Source organism: Macrobrachium nipponense, chromosome 6, assembly GCF_015104395.2.
Source record: "Macrobrachium nipponense isolate FS-2020 chromosome 6, ASM1510439v2, whole genome shotgun sequence".
NCBI classification, from domain to species: Eukaryota; Metazoa; Arthropoda; class Malacostraca; order Decapoda; family Palaemonidae; genus Macrobrachium; species Macrobrachium nipponense.
The window spans coordinates 4663455-4684874 of record NC_061108.1 but is presented as its reverse complement, the minus strand read 5'-3'; the positions used below and the strand labels follow the sequence as shown (position 1 = coordinate 4684874).

The window sequence follows — 21420 nt, the reverse complement described above, 5'->3', positions numbered from 1 at the left end:
CAGCAAATGTCTTTGTTATTAGAATTGGTGTATAGTGTTATGTTTATACAAATTATTGGTAATTATTTTATTATGTGTGTGTTTTGTTGACACATGTTATTGCTATATGGTGTTTTTTTGTAAATAGTAAATTGTATTTTTCCAATTCTAGACTATTTTTTTATTTCTTTAACCCTTCTGAGTTCAAATTAATATTGTATTTCATTTCAGAGGGATGTAGCTTGGTGTTTCTCTGGTACAATTTCACGGAGCGACACGGCTGAGCCCAGAAAAGGGATTTTGACGTAGGAAAAATCTATTTCTGGGCGAGGAAGCCGTGTCGCCCAGTGAAATCCCCCCCTGGTTTTTTTTTCCCCCCCTTGCTGTGCACCAAGCTTCAATGCTATCGATAAGTATGACGTCACGGACGCCTTCAACGGGGTAGCTAGGTGTGACCTATGGGTCGGCTCCCCGTATTTAGGGTCTTTTGATGAGGAAAAGGCTAATTGGAGGGGTTGCTGTGGTAGTGTTTAACAGTCGCCCAGTTTTATACCGACACATTTTATATAGGTGAGCGAGTCAGAAGCTTCTGAATGTTCCAATTTAGCAGTTCTCTGGTATTATAGCAATATTTTACTAGAAATAGTGCTAAAGAAGACACATTTCACGGAGCGACACGGCTGAGCCCAGAAATGTATTTAGTCATGAAAATAACATCAAAATACACTAATTAGTGAATATTTATTGTTGGAAAAACCCGCAAATAGGTGAATTTCCTGTTAGATATGCGGCGTTGACTGTGTAGACCAAACATATGTTTATCACCCAAACTCCCTCACTACCCCCATTAGAGCTACTATATGTTCAAAAAAATTCAGACAAAAGAGATACTTGAAAGGCAGGTCAGGGAAAGAAACACACGTCCATATCAGATGGCGACCAAAAGTAACTGCGTAGAATTGAATGCGCACCGGCTGTATGGGCGGTACGTGCTGTCAGGCTGTATATAACTAGCACAGAACTTTAAGTTACTTGAATGTGAGGCACAAAAAGATAACAACATTGTGGCATAGGTAATCCTTGAAATTAGAAGAATGCAGATTTTGACTTGAGTGGTTTTTGTATGAATAATTTTTGTTTTCAAATGGATATATGAGGCTAAGGCCCCACCGAATCTGTCGCGGTGCGTCGCGTGCGTCCAACATGGCTATCCGTCTACAAGCGTCTCCGTCTTCTGCGAGTGTGGCCCAACCAGACAAACGAGTGACGGTTATAAGACGGACATTTCAAACTTCAGCAGTACTTGCCGTTATGAAGGGAGAGCGCGAGGTTTTAATGTATGGCACTTACCTGGCAGGTATATATATAGCTATATTCTCTGTTCCACCTGGCAGAAATTTTCAAATCTCGCGGCAAACGCTAGTAACCTATTAGTAGTTCAGGCAACCACCACCCTGTTACCGTGGCGCTAGCGCCAGGAACCGTTCCCACTTGGGCCAGATTTTCTCTGCCAGCCGAACCGGCAACATTGTTGGTGGTTCCCTGCTAGGATTTTCATTCTCGTTGCTGACTTTTCATGGATTTTTGGTATCGTACTTGGAAACGTTAGCTTGGCATTCGCTTTGGATTGTTCTTTAAATATGTCTGACACTGGTAGTATGTTTAGAGTTTGTGTGAAAGAGGGGTGTAAGGTAAGGTTGCCGAAGGCTTCGGTCGACCCTCATACTATTTGCAAGAAGTGTAGAGAGAATGTGTGTACTTGGGAGAGTAGGTGTGTTGAGTGTGAGAATTTGTCAGAGAAGGAGTGGAAGATATTTATGAAATATGTTGAAAGGTTAGAGAAAGATCGAGTGAGGAGATCTGTTTCTCGTAGTGAGAGGTCGAATACTTCTAGTAAAAGGAGTGAATGTGTTTCCTCTCCAGCTCCTTCTAATGTAGAGTTGGTAGTACCTTCTCCCCAGGTATCTCCTGCGCCCGCTGTTGTATCGGAGGAGCGAACGATACACAGATTGTTAAGGTCGCTTCGCTGCCCTTGCGTCCATGGGTGACCAAATACAGCACCTTACAGATAAAGTCAGTGCTTTTGATGTGAGTGAAAGTGTAGTGGAGGGGCCGTCTGATCGTCTCTCTCGTGCTCCTAGACCTAGACCCAAGGGAGAAGGCATGTCGACAGTCGAAGGGAGGCGAGAGAGGTTTTGTCACGGTCAGGCGTCCCTTCGAACAGTCCTGTTGTAAGATCCCAGGCTGTTGCAGTTCGCCGCAGAAAAGCGTAACTGGGAAGTGTGGCATCCTCGGATGGTTCGACATCAGAGCGGGAACATCGGTATTCGGTAGTGTCTCACCCCCTCAAGAGGACTTTAAGGACATCGACCACAAGAATAGACGTTCTCAAGATCGTGAGGCTTGGAGTAGCCCGGAGGTTATGTCCTCCTCGGATGACGGGGACGTGGTTCCGATCAAGAGGAAGAAGATCGTTTGTTTGAAAGAGGACTCGTACGGCCCTTACGTTCCTGGATTTCGACAAGAGGACTCTCCCCCATACCTCTTGCTTGTCTTCTCCTCTCTCTCTCCGTCGGGTAGAGTTCAAGATCGCTCTCCTTTACGTCTAGTCCTTCTCGTCATCCTCCTCCTTCTACGGCTGTCCGTCAGGAAGATAGTACTAAGGATTTCCTTAAGGGAAATGCAGTCTAAACTTTCAGTTCTCGTTAGTTCATGTGCGCCTTTGCATGGACCTTCGAGGCGTAAGGACGATTTCCTTCCCGTTAAGTCTTCCAAGAAGACGGAAGACAAGTATTCGCTTGCTGAGGATTAGGACGCACTGGCTCTACGAGGACGGGTGATCACGTTAGTGTTTCAGGACGCAGGAAGAAGAAGATCGTTTCTGAAGAAGAAAAACAGGACGCGGAAACCGCTTGTGGATGCAGGACGCAGGCGGCAGGAAGCAGATGTTCTTACGATGGACGCAGGACGCAGACGGCAGGACATCGATACTTCGTTTGGTTGCAGAACGCAGACGGCAGGACGCCAATACTTCGTTGGTGGCAGGACGTTAATCCGTCAGCAAAGCGTCAGAACGATAGTGATCTGCAAGACATTTCTTCAGCAGAAGAAGAATTGGACTTTGTTGAGGAGAAGAATGTGGAACCGTCTTCGGATTACAAGATCCTCACTTCACGTCTTCTTTCTATTTTCGAAGGGGAATTCCAACCTACGGCGCCTTTATCTCCCCTGTCTCAGTTTTCCAAGACTAAGACTCCAAAGAAGTCCCCATTTCTCAAGATGACTCTGTCGATTTCGGCTAAGAAGCTCTTCAACGACTGAATAACTGGCTGAAGGACAAGAAAAAAGAGGGGAAATCCTCTTTCGCTTTTCCCCCAGCCAAGTTAGCATCGAAGTCGGGAGTATGGTACGCTACTGGAGAAAGTCTTGGCCTGGGAGTACCTGCCTCCTCCCAGGGGGACTTCTCCAGTATAGTGGACAGCTCGCGCAGACAGGCGTTGCAGTCTGCCAAGGTCTGGTGGACTTCGTCCGAGTTTGACCATCTTTTTAAAGGAATTTTTAGGACTTTCGAAGTCTTCAATTTTCTAGATTGGTCTTTGGGAGCGTTGGCGAATTCCTTAGAAGACGAGAATTCTCAGGATACGGAAGTGGCTAAGAGCATTATGTCCTGCATGGACAAGGCTCTGAGAGATGGAGCGAATGAACTGGCATCATTGTTCACAGCAGGAGTACTGAAGAAGAGGTCGCTTTTGTGCTCTTTCGCTTCAAAAGGTGTTTCCAACTCTCAGAAATTGGAGTTGATGTTCTCTCCCCTTTCAAACCAACTGTTCCCTTCAGAGTTATTAAGGATATAGCGCTGGTGCTTTCTCAGAAGGCCACTCAAGATCATCTCTCTTCGTCAGTAAGGAAGTTTTTTACCATCCAAGTTGGTTAAGAAAACTCCAAAGGAATCAAGGGCTTCACAACAGCCCTTTCGAGGCAGAACTTTCGCTCGACCCGCCTTTAGAGGCAAGAGAGTACCCGCAAAAAGAGGAGCCAAGACCACCTCTAAACAATGAGAACTCAGTCCTCCAGACAGCAGTAGGAGCCAGACTTCAAGAATTTTGGGAAGTTTGGCAGAACATGAAGGCAGATCCCTGGGCCATCAACGTAGCTTGGGAAGGGTACAAAATTCCTTTCTTAAAGAGACCTCCTCTCGCAACATCTCCGAGAGCCCTAGGGGCAAATTACAGCGATTTAGTGAAGAAAATGGCACTGTGGGATCAAGTCTCTTCCATGCTAGAGAAGGAGCCATAGAACTTGTTCTGGATCACGAATCTCCGGGATTCTACAACCGGTTGTTTCCTGGTTGCGAAGTCCTCGGGAGGTTGGAGGCCAGTTCTGGACGTAAGTCAACTGAATGTTTTCGTGGAAAATGGAGACCAAATTCACTATGGAGACGAACGATTCAGTACTGGATGGTTACCCTGGACTTACAAGACGCATACTTTCATATTCCGATTCATCAGGAAGCAGGAAGTATCTAAGGTTCGTGATTCAGAACAGGGTCTTTCAATTCAAGGCCCTGTGCTTCGGCCTTTGCACAGCCCCCCAAGTGTTCACGAGGATGATGTCCAATGTAGCAAGATGGTTGCACTTAAGAGGGATCAGAGTGTCGTTTTACTTGGACGACTGGTTGATAAGATCCCAATCGAGAAGTCAATGTCTGGAGGACTTGAAACAAACGTTGGATTTAGCAAAAGAACTAGGTCTTGTGGTAAACCTAGGAAAGTCTCAGCTGAATCCCAAGCAACAGATAGTTTATTTGGGGATTCAGATATCGTCAGCGACTTTTCGGGTTTTTCCGTCCCCCGAAAGGCAAGCCCTATGCATTCAGAAGGTGCAGGACTTTCTAGAGAAAGGCGATGCTCAGCAAGAGAGTGGATGAGTCTACTGGGCACACTCTCTTCGCTAGAGAGGTTCATTTCTCTAGGAAGACTGCACATGAGACCTCTACAGTTTTTCCTGAAAGAAGCATGGCCAAGAAAATCGCAACCGGATTCCTTCCAGTTTCTAATTCCTGCCAAAGTGAAGGAGGAATTAAATTGGTGGCTAACCCCAGGCAGGTTAGCAGAAGGGATGTCGCTCCAACAGAAGAGCCCAGACCTCATCTTGTATTCCGACGCGTCGGACGCAGGTTGGGGAGCGACATTAGGCCCTCAAGAGGTGTCGGGTCTTTGGAACGGGGAAGAAGCAAGTTGGCACATAAACAGGAAGGAACTGATGGCGATTTTCTTGGCCTTGAAGTACTTCAGCGAGTTGGTACGCGACAAGACAGTGCAGATCAACTCGGACAACACCACGGCTCTGGCATACATCCGCAAACAAGGAGGGACTCATTCTTTTCCCCTCTACATGCTGGCAAAGGAAGTTCTACTTTGGGCGGAAGAGGAAAACGTTGTTCTGCTCACCAGGTTCATCCAGGGGGAGAAGAATGTCAGAGCGGACCTGTTGAGCAGAAGGGGACAACTTCTTCCGACAGAGTGGACGTTGCACCTGGAGGTATGTCAGAGCCTGTGGAAATTGTGGGGCCCCGTCCGGTAGTAGATCTTTTTGCAACAGCCAAAACAAAAGACTACCAACCTATTGCTTTCCTGGTTCCAGATCAGGAAGCAGTGGCGGTGGACGCCTTCCTGATGGACTGGACAAACCTAGACGTATACGCTTTTCCTCCATTCAAAGTACTGGGGAAAGTTATGAAGAAATTCAGGGAGAGCCAAGGACGAGGATGACCTTAATAGCTCCATTTTGGCCGGCCCAAAGTTGGTTCACAGAGGTACTGGAATGGACAATAGATACACCAAGAACTCTTCCTCTAAGAGTAGATTTACTCAGACAACCCCACTTCGACAGATTTCACAAGAATACCCTCGCTCTGGGTCTGACTGCGTTCAGACTATCGAAAGTCTTGTCAGAGCGAGGGGATATTCTAGAGAGGTGGCCAGTGCAGTGGCTAGAGCCAGAAGAACCTCCACAATCGCAATATATCAGTCGAAGTGGGAGAATTTCCGGAAGTGGTGTAAGAAGAGGAAAGTGTCTTCATCCAGTACCTCTGTGACCCAAATCGCAGACTTCCTCCTATACTTGAGAAAGGATTTAGGCTTATTGTCAGTGTCTACAATCAAAGGTTATAAAAGTATGTTGACCTCAGTGTTTAGAACACAGAGACCTAGATAATCTCTAATAATTTGGACCTTAGAGATCTGATTAGGTCATTTGTACCAAGAAACAGCCCCAATGCAGGCGACCTGCTTGGAACCTCGATGTTGTCTTGAGGCATCTAACCTCTAGTAAATTTGAGCCTTTAGAGAAAGCCTCTCTGAGAGATGTATCTAAGAAAGGCTATCTTTTTTAAGTCGCCTTGGCAACGGCTAAGCGAGCTAGTGAGCTTCAGGCCATATCGAAGAAAGTGGGATGGAGACATGGTAACGCGGTGTGTTCATTCCAGGAAGGTTTTTTGGCCAAGAATGAGAACCCTGCTAATCCTTGGCCAAGATCCTTTGATGTCTTGGGTCTTTCTGATTTAGTGGGACAGGAACAAGAAAGAGTTCTCTGCCCAGTGAGAGCATTACGTTTTATATTGAGAAAACAAGAGAGATCAGAGGGAATTCTGATGCTCTTTGGTGTTCAGTCAAAGACCCCAGTAGACCCATGACAAAGAACGCTCTAGCTTTCTTTATGAGAGAGTTGATTAGAGAAGCTCACATGTTGTGTCAAGAACAGAGCTTCGGTATTTTGAAAGTGAAGGCTCATGAAGTCAGGGCAGGCATTTGCAACTTCATTGGCTTTTAAAAAGAATTTAGCCCTCAAAGAGATTATTGAATCTACTTTTTGGAGAACTAATTCAATATTTGCGTCTCATTATCTTAGGGATATTCAGACAACCTTTGATAATGGTCAGACGCTAGGTCCATACATGTCCTCGGGTACAGTATTGGGCAAAGGAGTTACCACCCCATAACTTTCTTTTAAGCTAAGTAATTTTATCAGGTGATGGTGTTTGTGTTTGTTGGTCGTCTGAGAAAAGTGTTGTTTACTTTTATCAGTCTGGTTTGTATTATCTTGGTGTGGTGTGTGTGTAGTTCAGGTAAATGATCTATTACTAGCTTAAATGCCGTGGCATAAGAGGGCTGTAGGGTTCTGTCAACACATTGGTCACGCCCAGTTGTCAGTTCCAGTCTTAGCTTCTTCAACATACAGGACACTTCCTTGTTGAGAGCTCCTAAGGTTTAAGCAGGCTTAGAAGCAGGACCTATGAAGTCAGCTACCTTAGCAGGTAAGGAACCTAGAGTAAATTGATAATTTTAATTATTTATACTCTAATAATGTTGCTGTCTTTGACCCACCTCCAAAATGTGTCAATCAGCTATTATATATACCTGCCAGGTAAGTGTCATACATTAAAATGAAGTTTTTATGTTAAAACAAAGTTTAATGTATACTTACCTGGCAGGTATATATAATTTTAATGCCCACACCCTCCTCCCCTCAGGAGACAGGGTTCAGAGAAAATCTGGCCCAAGTGGGAACTGGTTCCTGGCGCTAGCGCCACGGTAACGGGGTGGTGGTTGGCCTGAACTCTATAGGTTACTAGCGTTTGCCGCGAGATTTGAAAACTTCTGCCAGGTGGAACAGAGAATATAGCTATATATATACCTGCCAGGTAAGTATACATTAAACTTTGTTTTAACATAAAAACTTCATTTTTCTCTAACTCGGTGCTGTCAACCAAATTAGAGGTGTTGAACAGTAGGAAAATCTGGACTTATGACATAACTTTAGATGAGGAAAGAGTGGAGAATATGCAAAACTCTTTCATAAGTAACGATAGCGTCCAGACAAGTTGTTTTTTAATATTGTCGGATGCTGCCGAAAACCTTTGACTTAATTCACGAGCAGCTATCTCGAATATCAAAATTTGATACCAATTACAGAAGATCCGTATCAACGTAAGAAACTTGTAGTAACTCTGATTTCGAAATTAAAGTTGCTCTTTATTTTATTTAATACAAAAATTAAGATACGTAGAATTGTGTGTGAACTGAACACTTTGATACAGGAACTTCTGAAACAGAGATATTTACATAAGTGTATTCATTAGAATATAATAAAAAAAATACTTTAATCCTTTATCATAACCACAAATCATCACATTTGATTATAACTCAAAGTTGGGCAGGTGGTTCAAATGCAGGTGTTGTAGGTCTACCATAATTTCTTCCTTCATGCGGACCCCAGCTCGGAGACGCACGTCCACGTGCGGCTAAAAACAAAATGTTTGGTTCCTTTGCGCGTCTAGTCCGGTAACGCACCTGACGCCACGCACGCTCATGCGCCGTGTGGGGCCACTCGTGTTTGAACTATGATAGTTGATTGAAACGCACAAAACGCGTAGCCGTGTTGGACGCACGCGACGCGCCGCGACGGATTCGGTGGGGCCTTAGCCTGAATCTGCATTTCTGTGGTATGCTGTATTCTCCAAGTGGCACATTTGTTCTGGCAACAATTTCTCATGGAAAGCTCCTTGTCTGCCATAGGTGATACTTTGCTCACAAGTATATTTGCTTTAATGATGAGGCTATCCAGCTTCTGTAAAACAATCCAGTAAGAGGGTATACTTGGGTCTTTTCTTTGTGCTCTTATCTGTTATCTTATTTTTCCGTTCTAAATGGCAAGGGGCAATATATGGTTATGGGTTTTGAATTGATAAACAGTATTTTTGCCAATTAAAACTTATTTTTTATATATAAACCATTAATCGTAACACTTAACCCTTAAACGCCTAAGCGGTATTTCAGAAATCGTCTCCCGTATGCCGGCGGGGTTCGGGAGTGAGCGCCGAGGCAGAAAAAGTTTTTTTCAAAAAATCACAGCATGCTTAGTTTTCAAGATTAAGAGTTCATTTGTGGCTCCTTTTTTGTCATTGCCTGAAGTTTAGTGTGCACCTGTCAGAAATGATAACAAATATCATTATCATATATAAATATTAGAATATATGACAGCGCGGAATATATGACAGCGCAAAAAATATTTCATATATAATTGTATACAAATCGTGCTGTGAGCAGAACGGTTAAAGCTAATGTTAATTATTTTGTTGTTGTATTGTACACTAAATTGCGATGATTTTGGTATATAAAAAATTTTAAAACTATCATAGCAACACAGAGAAAATATTATCAGAAAATGATGCATGAATTCGTAATGCGTGGACATAAAAAGTTTTTTTTCAAAAATTCACCATAAATCGAAATATTGTGCTAAAGACTTCCCGTTTGTTGCAAAATGAAGGTAATTGATTGAATATTACTAGCTTGTAAGAGTTTTAGCTTACAATTGCATTTTCGACCATTTCGGTGGAGTTAAGGTTGATTGAATGTCGAATTTTTTAAATTTATCGTGATTGATATGCAAATATTTTAAAAATTATGAAAGCTACGACCATGAATTATTTTTTTTTATTTTACATGAAATTGCCACATTTTCATATATAAAACTCTATGTAAAGCCTAATATAAAATGGTGCAAATCTTACGACAATGTGACTCAAGCATTTCGGAGGTTTGTGGCTGAGATTCCGTGTGCGGATGGAAGGAAAATTTTTTTTTTTTTTCCAAAAATTCATCTTAAATCGAAGTATTGTGCTAGAGACCTCCATTTTCTTTCAAAATGAAGGTAAATGATTGAATGTTACTAGACTGTAAGAGTTTTAGCTTACAATTGCGTTTTTCCACCATTTCGGTCGAGTCAAAGTTGACCGAATGTCGATTTTTTTCTATTTATTGTGATTTATATGCAAATATTTCAAAAATGATGAAAGCTACAACCATGGGTTATTTATTGATGTATTCTTCATGAAATTGCACACATTTTCATATATAGAACTCTATGTAACGGCTAATATAAAATGGTGCAAATATTACGACAATGTGACTCAAGCATTTCGGAGATTTGCGGCCGAGATACCGCTCGCGGAGGGATGGAAAAAGTTTTTTCAAAAATTCTCCATAAATCAAATTATTGTGCTAGAGACTTCCTGTTTGTTTCAAAATGAAGGTAAATGATTGAATATTATTAAACTGTAAGGGTTTTAGCTTACGATTGTGTTTTTCAACCATTTTGGTCGAGTCAAAGTTGACCGAATGTCTATTTTTTTCTATTTATCGTCATTTATATGCAAATATTTCAAAAATAATAAAAGCTACAACCATGAGTTATTTTTTGTTGTATTCTGCATGAAATTGTGCACATTTTCATATTTAGAACTCTATATAATAGCTAATATAAAATGGTGCAAATATTACGACAAAGTGACTCAAGCATTTCGGAGCTTTGTGGCTGAGATTCCACGTGCAGAGGGAAGGAAAAAGTTTTTTCAAAAATTCACTATAAATCAAAATATTGTGCTAGAGACTTCCAATTTGTTTCAAAATGAAGGTAAATGAATGAATATTACTAGAATGTTAGATTTTTTGCTTACCCAAAAATACCATATATATATATATATATATATATAAGATATATATATATATATATATATATATATATATATATATATATATATATATATATACAGTGGTCCCCCCGTATTTGCGGGGATGCGTACCAGATCCCCCCCCCACGAATAGTTAGAATCCGCGAATGTTTGGAACCCCCCTCTAAAAATGCTCATAAACTCCTATCCTAAACATGTAAACACCAAAGTATCCCTAAAAAAAACCATCCTTCATCAAATATACATAAAATATCCTATTATGGTTCATATTAATCTTTGAAATATTATTAATACTGTTTTAAAGTAAATCTTACATTTTATGTTTATACATAAATACATACTATGTACGTACTGAATGACTTAGTTACGTATGTGAAAATAATTCAGTCCCCCCATAAGTATTCAGTCATGCACGTTTTTCTTTCATACTATTACTATTTTGAGACATCCATTTTCTTTTTGTTACAAACTGATCGACTTAAAGTATTATCCTACATCAAATATACCATTTGAAATTGGTATTAGTTAATATCATTTTAAAGTAATCTTATTACATATTACCATTAGAAATAAGAAAAACACAATAGCACAGAGAGAGAGAGAGAGAGAGGGTTGTCCTTATTTAAAAGAGTGAAATGGATAGATTATTGTACTTCTTTAAAATACTATCACATGTGAATTTTGAGATTAGTTATATTATTATTATTATGTGAAAATATTAATAAACATACACATGTACCATAGAAATTATCTCATATATATCAGCAAAAGAGAAAGAGATGGCAACACTGGATTTGACAGTTGGAACCCAGCCAACAAAGCTGGCTACGTAACAAGACACGGGGTTACATAATTCTTTTTTATTTATAAACTAAAACTTGCTAATTCACTTTAGTATTTTCTTTAAATGAATTTATTATTAGCTGTTTACATTAATATTGATATTTGAAAATTAGTAAATCATCATCCAAAAAAAAATAAAAAAAACAATCGCTTTAAAGAAGAGGAGAAGAGAAGAGAAGAGAGAGAGAGAGAGAGAGAGAGAGAGAGAGAGAGAGAGAGAGAGAGAGAGAGAGAGAGAGATTATCGTAGTACGTATTTGTAAAATACTTTCACATATGATTTTTGTAATTACAGTTATTAATTATTATTAGTTTATTGAAAATATTAATAAACATATTACGCATATATGTACCATAAAAATCTCTCATCTCAGTAAAAAGAGAGAGAGAGCAGAGAGAGGGGTGGAAATTTTATGGCCCACTTAATGACAGCAAACAAATCAGCTCCTTCCCCCTGCCGGTCACTTGATACGTATATCTGAGTGTTTTTTAGAAAGAATCTGACTGGGATTTCCTTCATTCTTCCATAATTTTTTAAATTTATAAGCTAAACATCTTACTAATTCACTATGGTATTTTCTTTAATGAATTGATATTATTGCTGTATAAATTAGTATTAATATTTGAAAATAGTAAATCATTTATTTATCATACAAAAAAACATACATCTTTGTAGTAGAGAGAGAGAGAGAGAGAGAGAATTATTATTTTTATTATGTGATATTTAAATTTATTAAACTTACTAATACAGTATTAATCAAAATTAATATTTGAAAATTAGTAAATCATTTTTGTATCATAAAAATGTATTTAGTCATGAAAATAAACATCAAAATACACTAATTAAATGATTATTTTCGTCGGAAAATTCGCGAATAGGCGAGTCCGTCCGCGAATAATTCCTAGATAGGTTCCAAAGAAAAATCCACGAATGTGAGAGTCTGCGAATCCGGAGAACGCGAATACGGGGGGAACACTGTATATATATATATAATATTAAATTTTGTTTTATTTTGGTACGAATACATAACTAAAAGGAATGCAGGTGAAAACTTTTCTTTTTGCATAAAATGAAATAATATAAAAAACATAAAAAAATACAGATATATAAAAACTTGTAATAAATATAAAACTAAATATAAAATCAATGCAGAATACTCATTCGTAATCCTTACTCTTCATTCTATTCTTGTTGTCTCCCTCCTCCATTGAAGAGTTTTGCATTTTTTCCTCTCGACATGACGAGGTACAGGTCAGGTGGAGGAGGGAGACGCACGCCCTTACTGTTGATGGGCGCCGGCCCTCTGTGCCCTCCATTGTCCCTTGGGCAGGCACACTCCAGTATATGACCGTAGTCTGGTACTTGCGGTCACACTCCCCGATCCTGCAAAGAGCTATATTGCAGGTGCAACAGAAGAACCTGGTGTCTCTCCTTCTGCCATTCATATGGCACACCCGGCAACGTTTCTGCCTGCGCCCTTGTAGGAGCTCCAGTGTGTGATCCCCTGGCTGCAGCTGACACACAGGGTCCACTATCCGACGAGAAGTCAGAATCTGAGCGCAGGTGGGATCATCAAGGGCAGCAGCAGCAGCAGGGGCGGTGGCAGCAGGGGCGGCGGCGGCAGCAGTGGCGGCAGCAGCAACAGGGGCAGTGGCAGCAGCAGGACGACCGAAGTTGGCCCTACTAACATCTGCCCTTTCCTCTAGGGGCAGATCTGGAGCTCGGGGCAGGGGGCCAGTGATGGAAGGCCGCTCATCGGGATTAAAGTTGATGAGGGCATTCCTGGCCACTCAAGAAACTGGATGTGGGACAACCTCCAGAGTTCCGAATTGTAGTACCCACAGTAGAGAATGTAGGCATTCTGGAGGGCCAATTGAAGTATGTATTTGAGGAGCTATGTCCACCTCCTGGTTCTCCTGGTAAAGGGATAATACTGGATGACTTGATCAAAGAGATCAACTCCTCCCATGTGCCTATTGTAGTGCCCAATGACGGTAGGCCGCTCAACACAAAACTCCTCATACGTAACTCAGCCCTGCTGACATGTCTTCTTCCGCTGGACCCCCTCTTCTTGGATGGGCTCATGACTCCTCGTAATCATGGGGATGAGTTGGACCCCCTTCCAACAGATGACGAAGACAGCTCCCTTCCACCGCCATTCTGTCTCTCCTCTTGCCAGATGTTGCGGCTGGCTAGCGAACCTCTTAAGGACATTTGGGGCCCCACGCACCAACCGAAGACCCCGGAATACACTGAGAAATCCACGACGTATCCAGTGTTGGACTCTAATAAAAAATAATTTCACACCATATTTCTTTGGCTTCTTGGGGTTGAACACTTTTATGCTGAGACGTCCTTAGTAAGGCATCATCTCCTCATCCAAAGAAAGGTTCTTGCCATGAACCACAAGAAACTGGCACCGTTCACGAATGTAATCCAACACTGGGCGGACTAAGATGAGGCGATTGGGGTTATTCCGGGGTATGACCCTTCGGTTGAAGGCGTTGAAATACCTGTCCAATGCCAGGAAACTATCACAGGCCATAATGCCGGGCACATTGGGCAGGAGGCATCATTCCCAAAAAAACGTTGAGCCCCAAAAAATGCGCCATATCCATGAGGTTGCAGCCCCGCCAGCGATACGACAACGTTGTCCACAGTTCGTCACGGCAGTACCAAGCGTAGTCTGCCATCTCTGCTACCAGGTATTCCAGCAATTCGTGCGTCAGGAACAGCTGAATGAACCCCAGAGCAGTGAGAGGAACAGGTATGGTGACCCCAGGTGCTGCCGTGAATGGGTGCATGTTAGGTGAGGTGGGGTCCTCCGACCACCCCTCGTCGCTCTCGGACGAACTGCCTTCACCTAGGCTGGTGCGACGTTCCGCCTTCTACGTGCCCGCGCGCATGCTCAGGCACGGTTTCGCACTTGAACCCCCCCACTGGCCCATCTCCCTCACTTAGGCCCTCGCTTTCTGTGTCATCCTCAACAACAAAACTAGATGACGACAACTCCTCCTCCTTCTCAGACTCCCCCTCATAGGCACTAAAACCACTAAACCCCAACTCACTTTTAGCCTGTAACCTCGTATGGACATTGGGGGCAAATATTCATCATCACTAACATCGGGAGCGATGTCCTCGTCATTAGATGACCAACAGCCATCAAAATGAGGACTTGCGAGCTGTTCCCGATCAAGCTCCAACAAGTAATCGTCTATGTCCTTTGGTTCGAGGTCTCCCAAATGCCTACGAATGCCCCTCAGGACACCCTGATGCTTCCTAAGGGTTGTAAAAGGGACACAATGTGGTGCTTGAACACTTTCAGCCACACTAGGCCACACGGAACGGCGTTGAGGAGCTAGGTCATCTTGGTTGGTTGGTCCCTCTCCTGCATCCAAGTCCAAAATACGTCTCGCACAATCCCTACCGAGAGGCAAAACGTGCCTTTCGCGCTCCATTTGACGTTCAGACATCTTTACGTACGTCTTGTACCACCACAAATACTCAAACACTCGCAAAAGTTTGGCAAAACACGATTGTGGCAAAGATCGCTCTCGGGCGACGCGTCGCTGATGCTCGCTGGTGCGAGAAGAAAGCAGTTCGCGCATGCGCACCTGGGTAATGCTTGTAAACAAAACAACAGCTTGATCCGTGAACCCCCAGCATCCCTCAAGGCGCGTGATTCAAAAGTTTTTGCCAAGTAGGCCTATAACTATTTTTCCGTGAAGTTTGAAAAAAACTTTTTTGCGTCGACGTATCACACGTCGATTAAGCACCCAACAGACAATTTTCATCGACGTTTAATACGTCCAATAGGCGTTTAACGGTTAATACCCTCCTTCCTTTCCCTCTTTATGGTTGATATAGGCATGGAAGAATAAAGAGTGTATTGGGGCATGTGGAGTGGGAACCTTTTCTGCCAAGATGTAAGAAGTGTGTGCAGCCTGAGAGCTATGTGCATGTAATGAGGCTATTTATAACGAGTGGATTTGTATGAAAAATCTCATTAATTTGTATATTCTTTGTGTATAGATTTATGATTTGTGTATTTATAGATTTGTGTATAGATTTATAGATTTTTATGAAGATGAGACATTGTGCTGAAGAACCTTGATATTACAGTGTGAGATTATATGTCAATAGAGTTTCAAGTTATTGAATATATTTATAGATTTATGTATAGATTTATAGATTCTTATAAAGACAAGTCATTGTGCAATAACCTTGATATTACAACGTGAGATTATATGTCAACAGAGTCTTAAGTTATTAAGTATATTTACCCTTCAGATTGCAGATATGGAGCATTAATACCATGTGAGGAAAGGCTTGTAGTAAGTGTTCAACTGAAAAAGCAGCATTCCATTCCTAGGAAAGATAAGACCCATTGCCAGGCACTGGACAGTTCATTTGTGGTAATAAATACTTTTCCAGATCACATTCCCTCAACAGAGGCAAACTTTGTGGACTCTTCATTGTTGTTGTTACAACATGGACAGAATGATCTAAAAAGGTGGTAAGTGAGAATGTTTCTTTTTAATCCTTTAAGATTATGGGATGTTCAGAAGTGTGTGACGATGAACCTACGAGTCAGTAATGGAAATAGGAATGTTTTTCCTTTATTGTATTGCTCACAGTGAATTTATTTTTATGTTGTGTAAACTTGGGTTAGGTGCCATTTTAAAGTTGAATACCTGTAATTTTCTGTAGTGTTCAAAAAGGGAAAGCAGCAAAAGTAAAAGTAAAAAGATACTTTGAAATTTGTCAAAATTTTATGATGATAATGTCATCTGATGTCAGTTGTCTTTGATTGATGAGAATTTGTTTGTATAGGGATACAAACCACCTAATTTTATGCAGATTGCTTCAGAAATATGTAATATTTAAATATCACCATCTTTGATTAATTTCTGACATGACTTCTCTTCATATTTATAGTTTTTATATAAGTAACTTACCCAGTAATCACATAGCTAAGAGTTTCACTCACCTGGCAGCTAAAGTTTTGTAATTCAAAGGTGACTCTAGTTTTTGTTTTGGGTAGTGACAGTGGCCCCACCCATTTTTTTGGAAAAAAGGAACAATTTGGCAAAGAGAGCTCATTTTGTTTCTGCTGGCTGATGGCTATGTACCAGTTGTAGGCTAGAGCTTTGATTTTGAAATTCTTGACTTTTGTGGTTGCTTTTCAACATTATTGGTGAAGTCGTGCCTGAAGAAGGTAACTGAGATTTGGACTCTTGACAAATTTTCAAGCGCCTCAATGGCGTGACAGGTTTCGATTCTCAGGCATTCCATTGAGGTGTGAAAAATGTGTATTTCTGGTGAAAGAAGTTCACTCTCGACGTGAAGTTGCGCAAAGCAGTTGGTCCCGTTGCTTAATAACCACTGGTTCCATGCAACATAAAAACACCATACAAACAAACAAATGTTCAGCCAACAGATGGTGAAGCTTCTAGGCACAAAGTCATCTATAGAACAGTTCATCTCCCTGCAGTATTTTTTAAGGGTCAGTTGGAACAGAAAGATCCTCCTGGACTCGTTCATGTTTCCTGTTATTCTGGAGATAAAGGAGGATTTACTTTGGTGGAACTCCAAAAGAAGATTGTATTTACTGCGCCAGGTAAGAAAAAATAAATCAATGTTATCCCTGAGGGGCAGTGGTTCCTGAGACATTGGAGTCTTACCTTTACCTCAATAGACCTGATTTTTTGACACTTTAGGAGGAATACCTAATTAATTTATACTCAGTTTTAAAGTAACTTGAGCAGTTTTGTTCATATTTATCTTACAAAAGTAGATCCAGCCTAGTGGTCATTGTCGCCCTATCCCCAAAGTGTGGAGACCAGTATTGGTCATTTCCAGTCTCAACAAGGTAATTAAATGTGGCCTAAGTGCCCTCCCAGGAGGGTGACTGGATGCTTCCTGTTGATATGCAGGATCTGTACTTCTTTATCCCAATCCATCTGCAGTCAAATTATCTAAATTCTGTCTTCAAAGGGAAGGTCTTCCAATCAGAGCTTTGTGTTTTGGTCTGAGTGATGGCCAGAAAATTTGGTCTCAGAAGACTTGATCTCGGAAATTTGTTCTTGGAAAATTCTGTCTCAAGCTACTTTTCTATAACCATAATGCAAATAACTTTTGAATATTTGTTGTCTTCATGGTGTTTATAATATTACAGTAGTACCTCGAGATACGAAATTAATCCGTTTCGAGGCGCCCTTCGTATCATGAGGTTTTCGTATCTTGGACCACATTTTACATGTAAAATGGCTAATCCGTTCCAAGTCCTCCAAAAACACCCCAGTAAATTATATTTCCAGGCCTAAAACACATGTTCTAGGGTTACGACGCCGATCCGATGGAAGTAATATGACTCCAAAAAGGCAAAATACTGTACATACTTGAGTAATATTCAACTGCATGTAATGTTCAACCCCATTTTTACTGCATATATTAGGACTTTAGCATATGTCCCTTAGCATAGCCTAGCCTATGTTAGCGGTTGCTACGGTTAAGCCTTCTATGTAGCGGTTGCTACTGTAGCCTAGTCTATGATTCTGACATCTAATCCTAAGAGCTAAAAGCTTTGAATATGCCAATAAAATGTATAAATAATCAGTATGTACTCATTTCAAATAATTATTAATTAATCATTAACTATAATACACAAACAAACAAACAAAAATCCTTCCAATCGATTGTTTACATTCAGCTCTTACCCGTCTTACGAGTACCGAACGAACGCCAAGCAATCATTTTTCCTAGGACATAGTAAGCCATAAATTTTCATTAGTATCTCTCTTCAACTAATGAAACTACCGAACAGTATAATAACCATTCATTTCTATTCTTTATTCTATCTTTACCTAATGGAGATACCGAGTTACTGACAGCTATAATGAAACATACGTATACGTAACGTGATATTAAAACAGAAGAAGAATTCTAAAAAATACGTATTTGTTGGCAGTCTTATTTATTTTATATTTTATGATATCTAATTCACAATTTTTTTTATTAAATGTATTGCATGTACTCATTTCAAATAATTATTAAGTAACCATTAACTATAATAAAAAAAAAAAAAAAAAAAGCTTCCAAACTTCTGTTTACATCCAGCACTTACAAGTATCGAACGATCGCCAAGCAATCACTTTACACAGTAAGCCATAAATTTTCATTATCTTTCTTCAGCTACTGAAACTACCAAACAGTATAATAACCATTCATTTTTATTCTTTATTCTATCTTTACCTAATGTTTTTTTTTTAATAAATGTATTGCATGAATAAGTTTTTCAATTTACAGCATCCTTTTACCAATAGAATACCTAAAGCACAAGGGGTAGATGCTGACCAATAGGAGAGCAGGACCTTATGGGGTGACCAGCATCAGGAACCAATGGGAGAGCGGGAGGATGGTGGCGAGTTTACTCAGTTGGCGGCGCGGGAGTTTTAAAATTGTTCTTGGTGGTCCGGGCGAATCTCGGGACTTTACAGCAACAACCTTTCGTATCTTGAAAACTTTTCGTATGTAGAGCTGTAAAATTTTTCGTATTTGCTTTCGTATCTCGAGTTTTTTGTAAGTTGAGCCTTTCGTATGTCAAGGTACCACTGTATATGACATTTATAGACTGCAGAAAAAAAGGAAATGTTAAGTAAAACAATATTATAATAAACATGCTTAATTATCCTGTACATTCTCAAAATTCATTAAACTAAAAGCAATAGCTTTTAAAAATTCAGTTTGGTTGTTTCCATCTTACTTTTCTCCTAACGTCTCAATTTTTCATATTTTCCTTTTTGCTTTTGTATTTCTCCCAACTGCAAATGTAAAATTTTCCTTTGTGTGAGTGCCTCTTCCTTTTCAGAATGTCAATGAATTTCTAGAATTTGGGATTATTGTTTGCTGCAGAGTATCTTAAGGCTGGGTGAAATCCTTCCAAGACATTATCAGGGTGAGGTATTTATCCATAACACGGCTTCTTCAGATGTTCCAGAATTCTATAGACTATAAAGGAGCTTCTCTTCAATGGCACTGAGCATGGATTGCACCGATGTACTATGTTAATTCAAAGTAACATAAAATCCATCAGTATTGATTCAGCTTCACAAAGTTCCTCATATGCAGTAATCACTCCTTCAGTGGGCAAGAACACCAAAGCATAAAACATTCTGACTGTTAGCAAAATATTATTGTCTGTTATACTGATGCTTATAACCAAGACCAATATTATTGTCTGTTATACTGATGCTTATAACCAAGACCATAAATTTGGCGATACACACTTGGCACGTGGAACAAGTGTCCAACAGTTATGCAACTAGGAAAATGCTTTTGAATATTATTACTACAAAGTGTTCTCTTGAAATAGATTACTTCTGTGGGATTGAAGTATGAGAATACATCTTTTAGTTTCATAAAAGCTTGATCATGTGTAATGTGTACCTTTGTTTTGTCAGGTCATAATATAAATGCTTGAGGAAAGACTTTCCCAGAATCTGGTACCTCGGTTAAACATATATGAAAATATATTCATTCCGAGGTAGAGCGAATTAGATATTAAAGGACATTTGTAGTTCGATATATGTATATGAATCACGGTAATGTGATAGACTTATATAATGACTACGTGTGGGCAAAAGCACTACCAAGCAACTGAGAACGAGATGGGCTGTATGCAGTCACCAAAACAAAAAATACCTACATGCGGCCGGTATTTGAGGTGGGAGGCGGCATATACTTATATCTCTTGCGTTGGCGGGGTGGTCTGGGGCTTCACTGCCAGTCCTGGAATTGAGAGGTCGATGGTTCGCGTCTGTCGATCGCCAATTCTATTATCGCTTAATAAATTCCCCCTTGGTTAAACATATATGAAAATATATTAATTCCGAGGTAGAGCGAATTAGATATTGAAGGACATTTGTAGTTCGATATATGTATATGAATCACAGTAATGTGATACTTATATAATGACTACGTGCGGGCAAAAGCACTACCACACAACCGAGAACGAGATGGGCTGTATGCAGTCTCCAAAACAAAAAATACCTACGCGCGGCAGGTATTTGAGGTGGGAGGCGGCATATAGTTATATCTCTTGCGGTGGCGGGGTGGTCTGGGGCTTCACTGCCAGTCCTGGAATTGAGAGGTCGATGGTTCGCGTCTGTCGATCGCCAATTCTATTATCACTTAATAAATTCCCCCTTGGTTAAACATATATGAAAATATATTAATTCCGAGGTAGAGCAAATTAGATATTAAAGGACATTTGTAGTTCGATATATAATATAATATATATAATATATATATATATATATATATATATACTATTTATATATATATATATATATATATATATATATATATATATATATACTATATATATATATATATATATATATATATATATATATATATATATATATATATATATATATATATATATATATATATATATATATATATATATATAATATATATATTATATATATATATATATATATATATATATATATATATATATATATATATATATCAATTCAAGCTACAAATGTCCTTTAATATCTAAATTCACTTTACCTCCAAATGATATATTTTCATATATGTACCGAAGGGGAATTTTTAATTGATAATAATTTCGTCCCCCCATGGGATCGAACCACCGTCCAAGTGGACGGGGACGAAATCAGGACAGTCAGTGACGCTATCCAATCAGCCAACAGAGACGTCTCTGTTGGCTGATTGGATAGCGTCACTGACTGTCCTGATTTCGTCCCCGTACACTTGGACGGTGGTTTGATCCCATGGGGGACGAATTATTATCAATTAAAAAAATTCCCCTTCGGTACATATATGAAAATATATCATTTGGGAGGTAAAGTGAATTTAGATATTAAAGGACATTTGTAGCTTGAATTGATATATAAATGGATCACGGTTCGATGTGATAATTATCTATATATATATATATATATAGATAACATATATATATATATATAGATATATATAGATAATATATATATATATATATATATATATATATATATATATATATATCTATT

At 39.9% G+C, this 21420-nt stretch overlaps 1 protein-coding gene across 1 annotated transcript in view; it reads left to right on the top strand.

Annotated features, from left to right (window-relative positions):
- Positions 1-21420, top strand: part of LOC135216765 (uncharacterized) — a 97644-nt gene that overhangs the window by 28681 nt on the left and 47543 nt on the right. The window contains exon 5 of the mRNA XM_064252241.1: positions 15647-15872. Coding sequence (XP_064108311.1) covers positions 15647-15872 — 226 coding nt within the window. The remainder of the gene's footprint in view (positions 1-15646; positions 15873-21420) is intronic.